The following is an 18,338-nucleotide window of genomic DNA, read 5'->3' as shown; positions in this document are numbered from 1 at the left end:
AATCGATTGCCAATGCCCCAGCCACACAAGCCTGGAAACCAGTCAGTGACCTCCCTGGTAACCACCATTCACCAGGAAAAATGTGTATTCCTTGACTTGCTGTTGCTAAGTTCACAAGAACGTATACGCTGCTTCACTGAAAACATCTGTGTGCTTTGTTTGGATGTTAGCACAGCACAGCACAGCTACCCACCAAGCAGCAGCAAAACTACAAGAAAAAAAACACAAACTGGACACAGAGACAGTTTCTCATATCACTTCAGAGTAAAAGTTGCACCTCTTGAAACAGGTTTCAGCAGTTACGCCAAACATTTACTTTGAAGTCAGACAGCGTCAGTTTCTGGTTTGCATCATATGCTCGGTAGTTTGTCAAGAAGTGTTTACAGATATGTGAATGTTTTTCATATGGTGGCAATCTGCTAGTGCAGTCACAAGGTTTTTGGTGCAGCTCTCTCTTTACCCAGAAACTAGCAGCAGCCTCAAGCAATCACTTGCCAACCAGTCAGGGATTACCGGGATTTACAGGGAGTAGAGGTTGCTGACTAGAGGCCTAAAGCAGATTTTTTTTAAGATTGCGAATAATGCAGAGCTACTCTAGTATTCGCTGGAGATAGTTTAAGCACAGAGAGGAAAGTTTTGTGGAATACGACACATGGAAACCTTCCTGCCTCCTCTACTCTCATCTGATTATGCAAAGGAACCACTAAAATGTTGGGTCTGCAAGTTCAGGCTCCACTGACTTCTCTACAACAAAAGCAGTGAATGATCTTTCTTTTTTTTTTCTTTTTCCCTACACTTGGACTCAACTGGCTGGAAACGTTCCTGTGGCGATGCTGGAAGTACCCGTCCTGACACCACTCCAGACCAAACAGTCCATACATTAAATAAACCATAAATGGAGCTCATGTGGATTAGAATAACACTGTTCTGAGCCTTGATTCATTTCTAATGTTATGGCCCATTATTCCTTTATTGTACCATGTTTGACTCCACTGTCGAAAGGAAGAAGTGTGTGGGGATGTTTAAGCTGCTTTCAAGTTGTAACTCTGTATCAACATTGCTGATTTGGAAACACCTGTACGACTGTAGCGCTAAAGCCACATCTCTATTGATAAATTCATTTTTAAATGATTTTTTAATTTTTAAGCAAAAAAACCAAAAGCAAATAAAAAAAATATTTACCAGTTTTTCAGCAGATACAGAACATCAAAAGGTCAGGCAATGAATCCAAAGGCCAAAACTCAAGTAAACTGGCAGTTACTCTATTTACTGATGAAAAACCAGAAGTATAAATCCTGCCATCAAATGTGAAAAATATCTTCATCTGTTCAAATTTGTGCATGGCCCGTAATGTGGTCGGATTTCTTTCCATGGAGATTACCCTGTCAAGCATAAATTTGTGGTTTGGCTCGAGGGAGATTTAAGAAAGGAAAGACTGTCAAAGAAAAACAAAACATTGTTGATGCATACCGACTCCTGACACTGAGGTGTTTGGTTTACATTAAGGCAAATGTGAAAAAGAAACACCTTCAAAGCATTCAACCATAAAATGTTCATTTGTGCTCTTATCGCTATGGAACTGGTGCTAGTCTTGAACAGTATGGCTTTACCAAGAAGACCAAAGTCACAGAGTCACCTTCGACCTGGCCTTAAATTACATTTGAGTTACAGATTAATCTTTTACCCACTTTTAAGGAGGCAGCCCTTGGGTACATAAACGTGGTAGTTCACCTCTGTCTTTGGTTAATGTCATTTTTTTATTGCACTCAGACAGTGTGGTATGACTTGCTTCCTAGACCAGATTAGGGCTGATAAGAGTTTGTAGCTTCCAGAAATACACAGTGAACCACACACGCACACACATACTGCCAGTCCAGGCCTGTCGGGGTCGAGCAGCATATTAAAGTATTGGGTTGCAGCTACTGCTAATCTGCAGAAGAAACGCTCCTTCATGTGCATACTTGTCCCTCTTTCACTCTCCTCTTTTCCCCCTCAATCCCCCCTTTCAGTTCCCCTTCTGTTCTTTTTTTTCCATACTTGTCCACTGTGACTCTCCTCTGTGTTTTCCCAACTTCTCCTTCTTTTTTTTTTACCATCATTCCTCTTCTTCTCTCATTTCCCATAATTGTCGATCCGTTTCCCTCTTTTCCCACCAGTTTCTGATTTTTGGCACTGGTGTTTCGCCCTAACAGCATCTGATTTTTGTCGTATTTCATCCTATTTGTTGTTCGTTTTGAAAGATACAGTCTTGTCTTTTTCAGACTGGATGTGGCCATATTTGTACACCAGGATGGATCTGGGGAAGGGCCAGTACTTGCTAGCTAACTTGATCGGCAGGTGCATCCCGTGTGGACCTGCTAAGTGGTGTGTGTTGTTGCATAAGAAAATTTTTGGTTAATGAAGACAATTCCACTACTCATTCACTCTCTGGTGGAGGCAAGCTACAGTTGCAGCCACAGGTGCCCTGTGGCCAATGCCAGTAGGTGAAGTGTTTTGCCCAAGGACACAATGACTAGGACAGACAGAGCTGGGGATTGAACCGGCAACCTTTTGGTTACAAGATGAGCTTCCCAACCCCCTGAACCACGATCGCCCCCTTTAAGCCTTAATATATGTAAGTTGTGGTAATATTCCTCTTTACAGATTTCCAAAATGAGGAAATTTAGTCATAAAGACCCAAATTGTGGTTACCATTGGTAGGGGGGGGGGGGTCACAGCAAGAGTGTCCTGGGTTTAAATCCACAGGCTTGCTGGGGCCTTTCGGTGGGAATAAGGGGAAGAAAAACTGGTTAAAAAACCTGTTTATTTATGGTATAACGGAGGGAGTCTAACATTGGGATTGACTCACTAATGGAGCAAGCCTCAAGTGGCCATTAGAGTTACTCCAGTTTTTGGTCTCCTCCCCATTAGATTCAGTTTTTATCCCAGAAAGAACAGCAAGGGTGCTTTTCAGTTAAAGTGGCATTTTCAGTGATTCCAGCTGTGTGCCTCTGGTGTTAGTAAGCCAGCTTCTGGTTTCACTGCTGCCATGTCCAGGCTGCGTGTTTCCTCTGTATCACTCTTAATACATGCAGCTACTTCTGTACTTTAACTCCCATTATTGAATGGAGACTTTAATGTAAGCTCATCGATTGAACCAGTAAAATTGCCAGTTTATTAAGAAATATTAGGACATATTAAGTAGATTTTTTAATCCATAGGCATAAGATAATATGCATTCTGACAAATTAATCCAGCAGATTATTTAAAAGTTAGAACACCCTTCTGGACTCCCTCTTGACCAGTGTTCCCCCCATATCGGCAGTGCTGACAGAAAGCAGAGCTTCCAAGAAGACATTTTTAAGGATTTACTCGCTATCTTGTCTCTTTCTCTGTCTCTCTCCTTGTACCGTAACCTTAAATTTTTTCCCTCGATTTCTCCATTTCTTTCTTTTTTAAGCTTTTGGCCAGACATAGCATGACGTGAAGAAATCCAGTTATTTTTATCTCTGTCTGTTGTTCCAAACAGGGTGAAAGAGGAAAGTTCAGGGCTTATTTGTTGTTGTTATTGCAGCTGGACGGGGTTCTTTTGGACTTGAGCTGTTTCAGGCTTCCCTAAAGCTCATGCATATTTGCACAAATGCGCACACGTTCGCAGACGCACCACAGCAAATGCCCTCAGGTCGGTGTAATCAACATGCACTCGCATAAGGTCACGTTGGCAGTGAACTTGAACTTTGAGGCTTGTCACATCAGAGCCTCCATAGTGATTTACTGGAAACAAAAGCAGTTTCCTTAACGAGGGCAGGAGTGCAGTCTTTCACCATAAACCACCAGCACACAGTGGCTGATAAAATCCTCATTAAGGGTAAAGCACATAAACACATAAAACTTACTTCCTTGTTGCAGAAAATAAGCCCAAAAGCATTCACTTCATGGTGAGAAAGAGGTTTTATTGAGCCCTTTGGTAAGGTTAGATGAATTATTGTTAGAGTTATGGCAATTATTTAGTGTTTCATCTGGGTTTCATGCATTGATAGGCATTCTTTAATTTTCACTGACATAAAGACTGTAATTTGCAATGAGCAAACAACATTTGACTGCAAATGATCCTTCTGAAGAGCAGCGATTGTGCTTATTATCAGCTCCAGCTCCATATGTAGCTTAAACTGGGTCTTGATGCGGCCCCTCGGTTTCTCTTCTATCTGAAAGAAACAGTTTTAATCCTCCTCTGACAGTTTTTATTCCTCAGCACAGTCTGAACTGTCTGAAGCAGCTTTCTTGTAACTTCTTTAAGTATTTTTCAGGAATAGTTGTTTTTTTAATGGCCCTGCACTGCTTCAAAAATGTTGAGGTCCGGCCTCTGGGGAGGTCAATCCATGACTGATGGTGTTCCACTGCGTATGTTCTTCCATCCAGGTATGCTTTTACTGCATTGGGAGTGTGTTTGGGATCATTGTCAAGCTAAAAAATGAATCCATCAGCAATCAGGCAAATTGCATAGTGGATCAATGGTGGACCATCATGTTTCAAAGGTGGCTGTAGACACTCATGGTTTTATCTCTCTCCTGACATCTTCCGTACATATTGACAACAACGTGGACCAAACATTTCAAATTAGGATCTATCACTCTGCTGCCACTGCTTTTCAGTCCGGTTCTTTGGTAATTTGCCATGCTTCAGCCCTTTCTCCATTTCCGTTCTTTAGGAATGGCTTCTTAACACCCATCCTTCCACTGAGACCATTTCTGGTGAGGCTTCAGTGAACGAATGAAGGGTTAGATAGAGGTTTTCGCTGGAGGTTTTTCTGTTTCTTAAGCACATGACTTTCAGGTGCTAGTTTCTTAGGCCTGACACTTACTCTTTTGTCCTCCATTTGTCCAGTTTCCACCAATTTCTTGAGGACACCATGGTGAGTTATGTTGTACTTTTGTCAAACTGTGTTGTTGGTGGTATTTTTCATTAGCTTCAACTATAGAAATGGGAAGAAATGATGTGCTTTTGTGAAAAGCTGCTGCTAAAGCTGCTGTGCCTAAAGATACAATTTAAAATTGGTTCTTCGCGAAGTTGTCTGTTGTGATACTACATTGATTCATCCTTTCATAGGTCAATGTTAAGTGGCTTGAAGAAAACAAAATCTCTAGAGATGGTCAGGTACAATAAGGGAAAATGAGTGACAGACCTTTAGAAAGCCTAGAGAACTATTGGTCAGAACAATTTTATATAACTGCTACTAAGTATCTCTGGCTGATTGTTCCTTTCTTTCCTGTCATTCTTCTTCCTGAATGGCACAAAAAAGTTCAGTAGGGTGAAAAGGTAAAGAATTCCTTTCTCAGCATTGGCGCCTTATCTTTGAGCCTTTCTTGATGTTCTCATTTTTAATCTTGACATATGAAGCTGTAAAACAAAACATTAGTGTGAGTGTGGAGGATAGTGTGTGCATGTGTGTGAAGGAGGCACTTAGAAGGATTGTGTGTGATTGATTTCCAAGGACATGAATGAACAGTTTAGAAAAGACAGCTTAAAAAAAAAGCCTTTTCCGTCTTATTAGACGAGCAGGCAGCTGACATGAGAAGAAAAAATCATTTAGAAGAAGTGAAGAGTCCTAAATTTAAAAAACTGTCAGGATACACCATAAATGAATCAATGCAAACAGTTCTCAAAAAAACATAAAAATACCAAGTGAAACATCAAAAGTAAAGAAGATAAAACCCCTGAAAATAAACAACCTCACCTGAAATGCAGCAGCTCCAATGCGTTGTCAACGCAGCCTTTAGTCATTTGCGGGGAGCCATTTAAGTGGCGAATGACTCAAATAACTGTCTCGACCTCCGACACGCAGTAACTCTTTCCAGGCTTCAGATTTTAGATGGGCTCCATGGAATGCAAAGTCCAGTGGGGTTCAGTGGCTGGAGTGTAACTCACAGGAAACTGATGTGCATCAGTGAAGACTTTTATATTTTACTTCCAGGCAAGAAGTCCAATGTGTTATCCTCATTTACGGTACTGACTTTATGACTCTCTGCTCTCCAACAATACTGTGTCAGACATACATGAAGCAAAAATAAATAACAGATAGATGCAGAGCTGATGATTTGGTGTAACTGACATTTTTAATGAATGACCACCACTTAAAATTGTGATCCCATGGATGAATAACTATTTATACCTTTCTGGTTGCAGTTTGTAGTCCCAGTAATATCACTCATGTTTGACCAGGCTTTGGTTGCATGCAGATACAAAACATGAGAAGGAACCTATTTGCTGAAATGTAAATTAGACTAGAAGCTGTCTGATTTTCTATGACCATCATTTTGCTGTTTAGTTGCTTTTGTAAATTTATTTACATTTTGTAAACAGCGATCAGTGGATGGAACAGGAAGTCTTGGTCTCGCAGGTCCAAAATATTGGCTGAAGCAATCCTCAGATAAATGGCTAAGATAAGGTGGATTCTTAGATTGCTCAGAAGATAAACAGGCAATCGACTTAGTGCTTCTCTAGTGCCGCAAACAGGTTGACATTTTTGTTTTTTAATGAAATGTCCATAAAAATATTTTACCTCAACCTTTAAAGCACCAGCATTGTCATGCCTGGTATGTTTGTACCCACTCACAACAGTCTCCATGCAAAACTGATGAGTATTCATGCATATTCATTTTTCTTTGTTTGTGGACATGGGCATGAAAACACACTTTAAAGGCCATTTGTGAATTGTTATTGGCAAAAACTGGCTGAGCAACAAAGTCTACAAGATGGCAGCAGGCCATGAATGAGCTGGCTGGAGACCTCCAGTGTGGTGTGTGGCATCAGTATCTTCTTTCAGCTACTTTGCACGATTACAAGAGGTTCTAACTTTGAAAACATATCACAATCTTGATACGTCTTCTTCTATACTGATGGGTCCAAGTCTCTTTTTATTTCTCGTTCCAACAGTGAAGCCTGAAATGGAAAAGTCCCCTCACTGGAGGTCTGCTGCCAAATTAGGAAAACAGATCAAATTCAAATAGTTTCCATAGTTTCATACCAGGAATGACTTCCATGTCAGTGTCACACTTAGCATGTTAGCATGCTGGAAATATTTCACAATGTCAGTCATTACAGCATCAGTTCAAACTAACTGTGATCAAGCATGTGCCCTTTAGCAACAATCAAACCTATTTGAGAATGTAAGGAATTATTTTTATTTACTTGTATTTAAGGCCATAACAGCCCTTAACTCAGCTAAAGAACAGGTGTTCATGCTGAAGTTTTCATATCCCGTGGATTCAAGACCAGGATGGCTTTCTGTGCAAAACTTTTCCATGTTTTTTATTCAATTAAAGTATGTCCCAGAGTAATCCAAATGCAGCTTCCAGCTTTTAATTTAATCGAGTTATTTGTTTTTAAAAGTGTAATTAAATAATTGAAATTGTTTTACTCCTACAACAAACCCCTATTACCTAGAATTATCTCTTGATCCTAGCCATAATTAACCTTTCATTAAAAGGGCAGAGTAATGACTTCAAGCTGCAACCAGAGGGGAAAGTTGGAAAATCAAAAAAAAAAGAAAGAAAGAAAGAAAGAAAGAAAAAAGTTCCCTTTATTACCAATTAATCATACTGAAAACAAGCCATGCAAGTTTCCACTGAGGTATAATTCATGCGATCGGCTCACCTGAAGGAAATATTGTGTTTACTTATGCAGAACAACACTTAGATGTGTTTTTACGTTATATGTTTAAGATGTCAGAACTCATTTTCCTTCCCTCACACTCCATTTTTCAGCAAGTGTTTCTTAACTCTCATAGCAATGGACTTGGACAGTGCAAGAAAAATCATCCTCGCTCAGAACATGATTTACTTTCACTGCGGCCAGTTGTGTGTTTTATGTCTTTATGGAAAATCCCGCAGGAATCATTTTTATCTAAAATGTGCTTTATCTTTTCACATCGGGGCCTGCCATTTATTTCAAGCAAGTTTGACGCCTTGTACACAAAACACACAACACCCACTCAAGTACACATTCTAAAATAAGACTAAAAGTGAGAATGTGCTTTATATGTATATGTGCAATATAGTCCAATATATTGTCCAATATGATTAAGTCTGTGTGAACTGTAGCCTCAGTTTCCTGTTCTTAGCTGACAGCAATGGCACCCAGTGTGGTCTTCTGCTGCTGTAGCCCATCTGCTTCAAGGATTGAGCTGCAGTCTGTTTAGAGACACTCTTCTGAATACCTTGGTTGTAATAAGCGATTATTATTACTTCCTTCCTCAGCTTTATTTCCTATTTGGTATTTGAAGGTCGTATTGACCATGCCTATATACCTAAATGCATGCAGTTGCCACCATGTGATTGGCTGATTGCATTAGTGAGCGGTTGACACCTTGTACCTAATGAAGTGGCCAGCGAGCATATGTTACTGCATACAGAAGGTTGTAAATAAAAACCAGATGGCAAATGGCAGTAAAGGAAACAAAGCACTATAACTCCAAGTGACACTGGTTTCACATTTAAAAGTGCTGCTGGTCCAGAATCTTTCAGGATGCCACTGAAACCTTCCAATCCTGTGTGCAGCATTATGCATGTAGCTGATGTCACGCTGTAGCCATCCCATAGTTTCCCAAGCGAGAGCTTAAGCATCAGAGACAGCAGACATAATGAAAACATGTTGCTCCAGAGTTGCCCTGAAAGAGCTTGAAAGCTTCTGAAACACTGTGTTTTTCTGGGTTGTTTTTTTTCCCCTTTCTTTCTTCAACTGCAGCCACATGCAGGGCAGAAAGTCTGTTGGCAATTTTCTCTCTTTAAGTGTGTGTGGGGGTAATTTTCTGGTTTCAGGACCCAAGGAACGTTAGGCAGAGACAGGCACGCTACGCCGAGCGAGACCAGCCGACACTCTGTGTTGCACTTTTCTATATTGTGTTCCCCCCTTAGAGTACATAGGATATACACAAGCCGTGGTGTCACGCTGACACACACACACACACACACACACACACATACTGAACCCCAGAGCAATCATGCTCAATTTGCAGGTTGAGCTGAGTGTTCAGTGCAGGAGAAACAATCCCACTGCCAAGAATAACATCACATGGGCAGCTGGGTGACCATTAAAAATGGAATTAATCATATTCAGGATATTGTGGTATTTCTGCAAATTAATCGCAGAGATTTATTTCAATAGGAGCTCAGTGCCCAGCTTCGGGGCACTTCAGATTGACCACATGAGCCCAACAGGTGGGCAGAGTGGGCAGACATGTAGTAGAAAGGGGGGAAAGGGAGAGAGAACAGGCAAAAGGGGGGAGAGAAGTAAAAGGAATTATAAATTAAAAGCTCGCTAAGTAAGTTAAAGCTGAGGGAAATCTATTTTATGCACAAAAGGCAACTGAAGCTTGATTTACAAAGTGGGAGAGACAAAAAAAGGAACACGTGTCAGTAGAGAAAGCAGTGTGTAGGAGAAGAAGATTTACTGAGTGTGTGTGAGAGACAAAACGCATCTGTGTGTGTGTGTGTGCACGCGTGACAAATTAAAGGAAGAACTTTGACCCTTGACCCTTGCCGTTATGGGGTCTGGTGGCTCTGTTAGGGGTTGGCTTTCTTGATTCCTTAGAGGAAAAGATCAGTTTAAAACACTTGTATTCTCATGGCAGACTCCAGGATGACAATGCCACCGAGTGGTTTGATGAGAATCATATGCTTTCGCTTTAAGTCACCAGCTTTCAGTTCGGTTTAACACCTGTGGGAGATCTTTGGGCCCATGCTTTGGACAGCACTCTCCACCACATCATCAAAACACTAAATAAAGGAATATCATTTGTTAGATTGATGTTCCAGAGACTTGAGGAATCAATGCCAAGGCACACCGAAGCTGTTCTGGCAGCACGAGCTGCCCAAACACTTTACTAGAACATACTTTGTGCTGTTGAGGGTCGGCTTGTTTTTTTGGCTGTTTGTTCTTTATTCTTTGAATTTGTCAGTTGTTTGTATTTTGGTCCTGGCTGTGTCTACACCTGGGATGAAACAAAAGCCACTCCCTGGGAACATAAATGATAGAGAGGAGCAGGAGAAATAAACCAGAGACTGGACGACGGGGAAGTGTGTGCTGTTGAGGGAAGAAAAGGAAAGTTTATATTTAAGAGTTGAGATGATGAAAGAAGGCAAAAAAGACAGGAGAGTGTAAAATGAAAGAAAAAAAGAGCATGTAGTGTATTGTCCAATTTTAAAACTAAGCTAAGTCTGAAACTTCTCCACACATTCTCTGCTGATGAAAATGTCCTGAATGTTCTTTCTCCTGTAGTCATTATTCATCAGGATCAGGTCCCTCTCCCTCATTCTCACTGAGAGAAGTGTACCAAAGTTAGTTGAGCTACGCTAAAATAATTCAGATTAATTATACCAGTTCACAGCAACACTCATCTCAAGGCACTTTGTTGTGACGTGAAGACCTGCAAGGTCTTAGAGGAAGAGCTCCACTAGCACTTTACGATGGCGGGGAGGAAGAAGCAGAGCCAGGCTCAGGGAGGGGCAGCCATCTGCTGCAACTGGTTTGGGAGTGAGGGGGTAATAGACCATAGGCAATAAACAGGACAAAAGGCAGTCTGGGACAAAAGTTAATGACATGCAATAGTGGTGTACAAAGGAAGAAAGAAGGGATTGGAGGAGTAATGGCATCATGGGAAATCCTCCAGCAATCTCAGTCTTTAGGAGCGTAACTAAGGGATGGTTCAGGGTCACCTGGTCCAGCATAACTATACGGAAAACTTCATCTTGAAAGAGTCTGTCTAACAAACCTTAATTGGAGCTGTTTCCACAGATGAGGGGCCTGAAAGCTGAAGGCTCTTTAAGATAAGATGGGGCCTGATTATTAAAGACTTTATATTTTAAACTTGATTCTGGATTAAACAGGGAGCCAAAACTAAGCCAAAATGGGAGAAATATGCTCTCTCTTTCTAGTCCCAGTTAGTGCTCTCAGTGCAGCATTTTGGGTCAACTGAAGATTTTTCTGTGAAAAAAGAAAATATCTTTTACCTTTAGCAGCTAAACTTAAAAAACCAAATATTACATCTTTATCTTTATCTGATATATTCACAATGATTCGTGTTGTAATTTCAATACTTCTGCTTTTGTCTTGTCCCTAGAACATGTTTGTTGCCTTAAGGTTTCCTCTCTTAGCAAACTTTCTTTTCCCTATGTGAATCAAAGCTGGGACGGTGTCGTAAACATCACGAAGCTCAACCATGACACATTGCTACTTTAGGGCTGTACAAATATTACTTAACTATAGAATCAATAAATTCATTACAGAACAGTCGACACAAACAAAACAACTGTGTCCACTGCAGCCACTTCACACCCATAAAACTGGCTCTGGCTGTCTGAGGAGCCCAAAGAAACAACTGCAGGTTAATGATTCACTTTACAGTCAGAGTTAAATAACACCTTCGACTCTCACTCTAGCTGGACAAGCTCATCTTTATTAACAGTTACAAAGCTGTAAAAATGGACTGACAGACAACACTTACAGTACAACACAGTGCCTTTATCTTTAAATTGACTTTCATACACTTAGTGTTTTGTACTTTATCCAATTACAGACAACATTTGTGGGGGAGTGATTTATGGGACCAATAATTCACAAGTTCAAAACCTTATTGTGGTGCTGTTTAATTGCTTTAATGATTAATTAAAGACTGATTCCGTGCATAGTTTAAGGATGTTGTGCTCCTGTGGCTATGCAATGTGACTGTGACTGGAGATCCTCTGATTTCCTGAAATAATTCAATCAAGCTATTTACAATTTTCTCAGTTATTTAATATGTACTGTATGTACTGTAGTTAACTTAAAGAGCAGTTTCCCCTCTCTCTGGAACATTATGGAAAGTTCATGTAACTTTGATTTATGCTCGTGTATTTACAACAGTCATCAGACCTAAGTTGACCTCCTGTCAGGCATTAGAGAATTAAGTTAACCATTATATTTTATTTGCTTATTGCTAATGTTTTATTATGCTTCAAAAAGCATTGGAAAAAATAGAAATGTAATAATTTAAGTAAATAAATGTATTTAAAACATGTAAATAGTATATAGAGATTTAATTTTAGACAAAAAACAAAAAGTATACAAAATATACAAAAATAAATTAAATAAACTTTAAAAATTACTTTATTTTTGCTGATTTAGTTTACTTATCAACAAAAGTTTGAATGTTAGATTTTTACACAAATATTACAATTTTATATCGTTTTACATGTCCGGTAATTGTGGTGGATGGCATTAGATGAATCAGCTGTATCCTATCCAGCCCTGTGTGAATAATCCTTTGTTATTTGCATTACTCAGATGAAACAAGCTAGTCTAGCTCACCATGTTACATTAACCTCCTTTTTATCCAGCAGTGAGTTTGCACATTCTTTTTTTTTAGGTCACGCTAAGATGTTAAATTTAACAGCATAAAGTGAACAATTCCTTTTTTTTTCTTATTCTCACATTTTTGTTGACTTGTATGTTTTTCTATATTTTCTTTTAGGTGGCAGATAGCATCATCTCAAAGCGCATCTTCACTGGTGAGCATCCCTTTGTCTACAGACACACACACAAACACAGACAGACACACACCTTCTCACTAACTTTTTTAATGTTCTTTGATCCCCTTTCTCCCTTAGAGGCGAGAACCATGCCTCACAATTTCAACAACTCAGGGTCAAAGTTTATGAGCCCCGTGACCCAGAGGCCATCTGCCCACTTGACCCTCAGAGACGCCAGTTCTCAAGGTGAGGCATCTGTGTTTAAGCGGTCATCATTAATCTAGGCGAAAGATTTCGGGAAGTCGGAGAGGAAAATGAAAGTTTTGCCGCTGAGCCGTATGTTTTGCATGTGCCGAGCATGCACAAAACTGTGGGTTGATTGGTTAAAATCAACGATAAGCACATAAACAGTTTTGGTTCCTACATGGTGCAGACATCTGGACTGAATTAGACTAAGGAACACTGACGAGCATTGGGAGCAGCTGCTCATGAAGTTTAAAAAATATCTAAAGAAAAAAATCTGAAGAAGCTTCTCGGATGAAAGACAAAAAATCTTCAAGAAACTTAAAGAAGTCTAGAGCTTTTCTTTCCAAGCTCCTTAGATCACAGAAATGTAGCGCTACAGTCCGTGAGTGTCACGCACACCCAGTGGCTATTTTCAGATTTACACACACTACAGTCCTGTTTAGGAAGCTTTGTTTATTAAAATTATTCACAAAGAAATAAAATGTATTATTATCGAGTTCTTTGGTGCACACTGGGGCCTCTGGTTTCCCAGAAACCAAAAACATGTATGTTTGATTATTTATTTAATCAAAATTAGTGAACTGTGATGGAAGTCAACCTGTCCAGCCTGTACCCCACTTTTTGCCCAATGATAGCAGAGATTGGCTCCAGCCCTTCCACTGGTCCTATCTGTATAACCAATTAAAAAAGATGAATGGGTGGATTATTAAGTTATTCCATCTGTTAAAGTTCCAAATCACATTTTCTTCCCCATTTTCCTGTGTAGCATGTTTAGAAGCACATTAAAGTCTACTCTGCTGCTCTTTTTCGTACCACTTCCTGTGTGCCCGAGGCATTTACTAAGAAACACTGAAGTTTTAAGCTGAGTCTGTGAGGTCTACCAGTATGCTGTATGTGGCAGTAAAGTAGATATTTATATAGTTCACAGATCAGAATCACACACGTTATAAAACATGGAATTTAAAGTTGGAATGTGTTTTTCATGACTTTGGTATTGTTTCATCTGAATCGGTCGTGCAAGCTGAAGGGTGTTGACAATCTGGCAAAGCCTTCCTTATGTTATTTCCACTGAGTTGACAAAGGGTAAGAAATGTGCTGTGTGTGTGTGTGTGTGCAAGAGCTAGAAAGACTGTGTGTGTGTAAGAGGGTGAGGTTCACACATTAAGCCTGGATTTCTCATAAGGAAGTACTGGAGGAACTTTGATCCGCGATGGGTGTTTCTTAGAAAGAGAAGTTATCCTACACATGAAGAAAACTGTTTCACGCTGGCACACACAAGCTATGACCCGACTAATTACAACTGAGAGTGTAAAGAATTGAAGTCGTCACCATGACTTTGCCATCTGGGTTTCGACTGTCCGTTTTGAAGCTTCAGAGTTTGCCTTTTGGCTGTTGCCACGTTGGTTTGTTTGGAGCCCTAAGGTACCTTATGTGGACAGCAAAAGCACAGCAAAAGTACAGCATGCTTACGTATTAGTTAATGAAGATAAGCTTGCACACATTTTGCAGACATTAAGAGTTATGCCATGAATTATCGCCATGTTGGACATCACCATTTGCTAGTTGCAACTGCGTCTTTCCTGACTGGTTGTTAGGGTTTCTGATAGTTCCTGGCTGGAAATTGGTTGCACAGAAGTTGCTGCACCAAAAACCTCCAAGCAATCGATTTGTTTGGTAACAAACTGCCTCAGTTTCCTGTTTTTCATGTTTGTCTGCGAATGCTTGCTAACTATTAGCTGAGCAGCAGTGCAACTTGAAAAACTGTACAATAAATTTACTTTTACATTCAAAGTAAAAGTTGCACTGCAGAGGTGCAGCCAACAAGTTTCAAAAAATGCAACTTGTACTTAAAGGCACACCATCTCCGTTTACCGTTTTCCAGTTTCAGTGCATCTTGAAGACCAAGTTGTCACGACTGTCACACAGACAACAGGTCAGTAACACACGTCTTGGATGGTTTGTTCCATACAGTAAGTCATATTCTTTTTTGGATAGTACCTGCTAAAACAGCACGTACACAATGGTGCAGTCCACTTCATTGACTAGCAGAGGTGAAGCTCTTTTGGGAAAACTTTTCATTTAAAGTGAATGTACCCCCCCATCCCTTCAGTATCCAGGTGGATGTGTTCTAAAATAAAAAATCACCCAGCATGGAGTTCTTATGAAGAGAAAAGCTAATGCAGTTTTTGGTATCAGGCTGTAAACATGTTTTTTAATGCAAGCCTTTGGAAAGTGACTTGTTTTTGGAGCCTCAAGTGGCCACTAAAGGAACTGCAGTTTCTCGCACTTCTGGATTGAAAATCATTTTTCAGCGTTGGATCAGATGGAAGAGTTTATTCAGTTAAGGTCTCTGTGATGGTTATGTGCTAATAAATCACAGCATTTACATTGTAGTGTTATAGACTTACGCTTCTATTGTTGATGGCAGTGTTTCAGATTTGCACACTAGTCACACAAGTACACGTGGCAGAGGAAATAAAGCCAGCATGCACGAGAAATCACTTGTGTTAAATGTTTAATTTCTGCCATGAGGAAAACTGCTACACATGGTTCTAGTCAGCAGTATTCAGTATTTCCTGCATCTTACAGGACTTTGGCTTCAAGTTGGTGCCTCTTACCGGTGAAACAGGCTTAACCAAAGATTAAATCACCACTTCTGCTTTAAGTGGCCATTGTACAAGTTTGAATGTGCACTTCAGAGTGCCCTGTTACAGAGTACTCAGAAGGAAAATCCACATCGCCTACATTGTCCAATAGACATGGTGGCTCAACTGTGTAATGTAAACATCGTTCACCAAAATTTTAAATAATACTGTAATTAAAAGTGCTTTTTTTTAATCACAGGATTTTATCTTTTTTAACTCAGTATTTCAGATGTTTCTCAATATTTTAAGGGCTTTAGGGGAAAAGGCAAACTATTGCTCAACTTTGGCGGCTGTAAGAAAGAAGCGCACTACTCTGGAGTCACAAACTGTACTTATTCAAGGTTCATTTTGCCAGCTGCTGCCGCTTTTGAGCTTTGGGCAAACACTCACTGATATGTGTCTTTGCTTAGTTTTTAAACCTGGTATTGATTTTTTTTTTTATTACATCCAATCTATGATTTCTAGGCTTTAGCTGGTTTGTTTTTCCCCACTCCTTTTATTTTCCATCCCCATGTGACAGTTTTTCTTCCCTCTTCTGTTTAGAATTTGTCTCTTGACACTTTTTTAATCTTTGCCAACAGGGTTTTCTTCCTCCCTGAGCATCATGCCTGGTCTTCATCAGTCCTGCCGCCATTTGGTCCGCTCATGGGCCAATCAGAGCCTAGGAGCTCACCTGCACAACATGACCCTGTCTAATGGGAAGCTCCGAGTGCCCCAAGATGGGAGGTACTATCTGTACTCACAGGTGAGAAAGCTATGCAGATGGAGGAGATGCTCCAGGCACTTTGCCATATTTTTGTGTGTTTTAACATGACAAGTTTGTCATTAATTAACCTTGTAGTGATAGCTGCTGAATAAAGGTGTCTGTGACTGTTGTAAATTAAATTTTATTAACCATTAATTGTTGTTTACAACATGATTGGATTCATTATCGTAGGGTCTACCTTACAAGTAGGGTCTACCTGTAAGGTAGACTGCAGGAAACCTGCTTTTCTGTCAAAAACAAGGGCACGTCAAAGAGGAAAAAACATAAAACAAGTCACTGAATTAACTTATTTCCACCTTTGTCCAGGTGTATTTCCGTTATCCATCCCCATCTGCAAATGAGGGGGACCAGCGCAGCGTCAGCCACCAACTGGTGCAGTGCGTCTACAAGAAAACGTCCTACCCAAGCCCCATACAGGTACAGCATCTCTGTTTTCCTAAAACAATCAAAGATCACCCTGAAGTATTTGTACCTTTCAGCACTGTCATTAGCACTGGGATGATTTTCTACTTTGTAATTTTTTTCCAGCTCCTGAAAGGTGTGGGAACCAAGTGCTGGGCTCCAGACGCTGAGTACGCCCTACACTCCGTTTACCAGGGAGGACTTTTTGAACTGAGGGCCGGTGACGAGATCTTCGTCTCTGTCTCTTCCCCCACCATGGTAAATGCAGAAGAATCTGCTAGCTACTTTGGCGCCTTCCGTCTGGACCTCTGAGAGGAAAGGATTGGAGAAAAAAAAAAAGAAGCGATGGGACAATGGATGGATAAACAGATGGGCTGGAGAGCTTGGGGCCTTTTGAATATCCACTGATTGGGGGGAAAAAAATGGTCCTATAGACAGAAGAGGAAATGGAGGTCTGGATCGTCAGTGTTTGCTTGGGCAGATGCACTGAAGGATGGAAGAACTGGGGTTTGAAAGATCTACATGGGTGAAGAATACTGCAAGAGGATAGTGGATTTGCCTTTCCTGCTCTCTCGATTAAGAGAAAGCAAGACTTCAAGATAAAAGACATGTGCAATTGTGAAAAAGAAATAAATGTGAGGACTTTGATTTACAGTTGATTCTTAAGGGGGAATTTGCCACAGGAAAAAAATAAAATCACAACCTTCTAGGTGAAGTTCAGAAATTAGTCCACCATGCTATCTAGATCTCAATATAACATGACCCTACATGTGTGAATATGTCAGTGACCTTTTTATGGGAAAAAATTAAACCCTTGGTTTGGATTTGAAGAATTTACACAAAATAAAAACTTTACTCTCCACATCAACGGCTGCAGAAGAAAATGAAACAATCAAACCAAAGCAAAAACTTCTTTTTTAAGTGTGCGATGGGAGTTCTGTACATATGTATGGCTGAGAATGAGATTTACACAATGGACTGTGGTGATTTTAAAAGTAATTCATTTTTATTTTACCTTTGACTGGACTTAAAACCACTTGGGGAATCTAAAGACTTCCTACTTGCGAAACACTAAAACTGTGGATTTTATGTAAAGACCTTTAGTGGAGGAAGGGGATTGCCTCTGTGACAAACTGTAGAAAGAGCCAAGAGCTTTTTGAAGAGGAGTCTGCAAGCCAAGAAGAAGTGAAAACAAGGAGGGAGAAATCTTGATAACGCCAATAAGAATTAGCCCGGCACTGAAAGATTAAAGGACAGAGAGCGATGCTGTGGGTAGTATGCAGCCTGACCACTCTGCGTGGTTGATGTCTTTTCTTTCTCTTTCCCTTGATTCCTTCTCTTATCTTTTCATGTTAACTATTTTATCTATCTTGTCGAACCTGTGAAGCTGCATTATATTTGAGTTCATGGAGCAGTTATGCAACCAACCACAAAGCAACAATGTGAGAAGAAGATGACAGAAACACATGCAAATAGTCTAGTTTCACAATCACAGAGAGCATGGATTAAAGTGACATTTAGGTTGGGTTACATGGAGTTGTTGTTTTCACTGCAATGATCACTGGTTCCATAACATAAAAATCTCATTTTGGATACATGGAGTTAACATTGGTGTTATTGGTGTATTGCATTATCTTTCCAGGGTAGTAGCTCAACTTGAACATGGCAAAATGTGCACTTACCTAAAACAACTGCAGCATTTAGTAAAAGGACTGGTTCTCATATAGTGGACTCAAAGCAGTTCATACAGCTTGCCTCATTCACCCATTCACATGAGCACTTTTTTCTATGCTTTCT

General features: G+C 40.1%; 1 protein-coding gene across 1 annotated transcript in view; it reads left to right on the top strand.

Moving 5' to 3' along the window:
- tnfsf10l (TNF superfamily member 10, like) overlaps positions 1 to 18,136 on the top strand; it is a 66,831-nt gene extending 48,695 nt beyond the window's left edge. Inside the window, exons 3-7 of the mRNA XM_085264372.1 lie at positions 12,485 to 12,521; positions 12,621 to 12,728; positions 15,955 to 16,118; positions 16,446 to 16,556; positions 16,668 to 18,136. Coding sequence (XP_085120498.1) covers positions 12,485 to 12,521; positions 12,621 to 12,728; positions 15,955 to 16,118; positions 16,446 to 16,556; positions 16,668 to 16,853 — 606 coding nt within the window. The 3' untranslated portion in view covers positions 16,854 to 18,136. The remainder of the gene's footprint in view (positions 1 to 12,484; positions 12,522 to 12,620; positions 12,729 to 15,954; positions 16,119 to 16,445; positions 16,557 to 16,667) is intronic.
- Positions 18,137 to 18,338: the final 202 nt, after the last annotated feature.

The sequence above is a fragment of the Mchenga conophoros genome, linkage group LG3, assembly GCF_057382185.1.
Source record: "Mchenga conophoros isolate Kocher_MC1m ecotype Shallow Benthic linkage group LG3, M_conophoros_male_GT1.1, whole genome shotgun sequence".
NCBI classification, from domain to species: domain Eukaryota; kingdom Metazoa; phylum Chordata; class Actinopteri; order Cichliformes; family Cichlidae; genus Mchenga; species Mchenga conophoros.
This window is presented reverse-complemented; position numbering and strand designations above follow the sequence as displayed.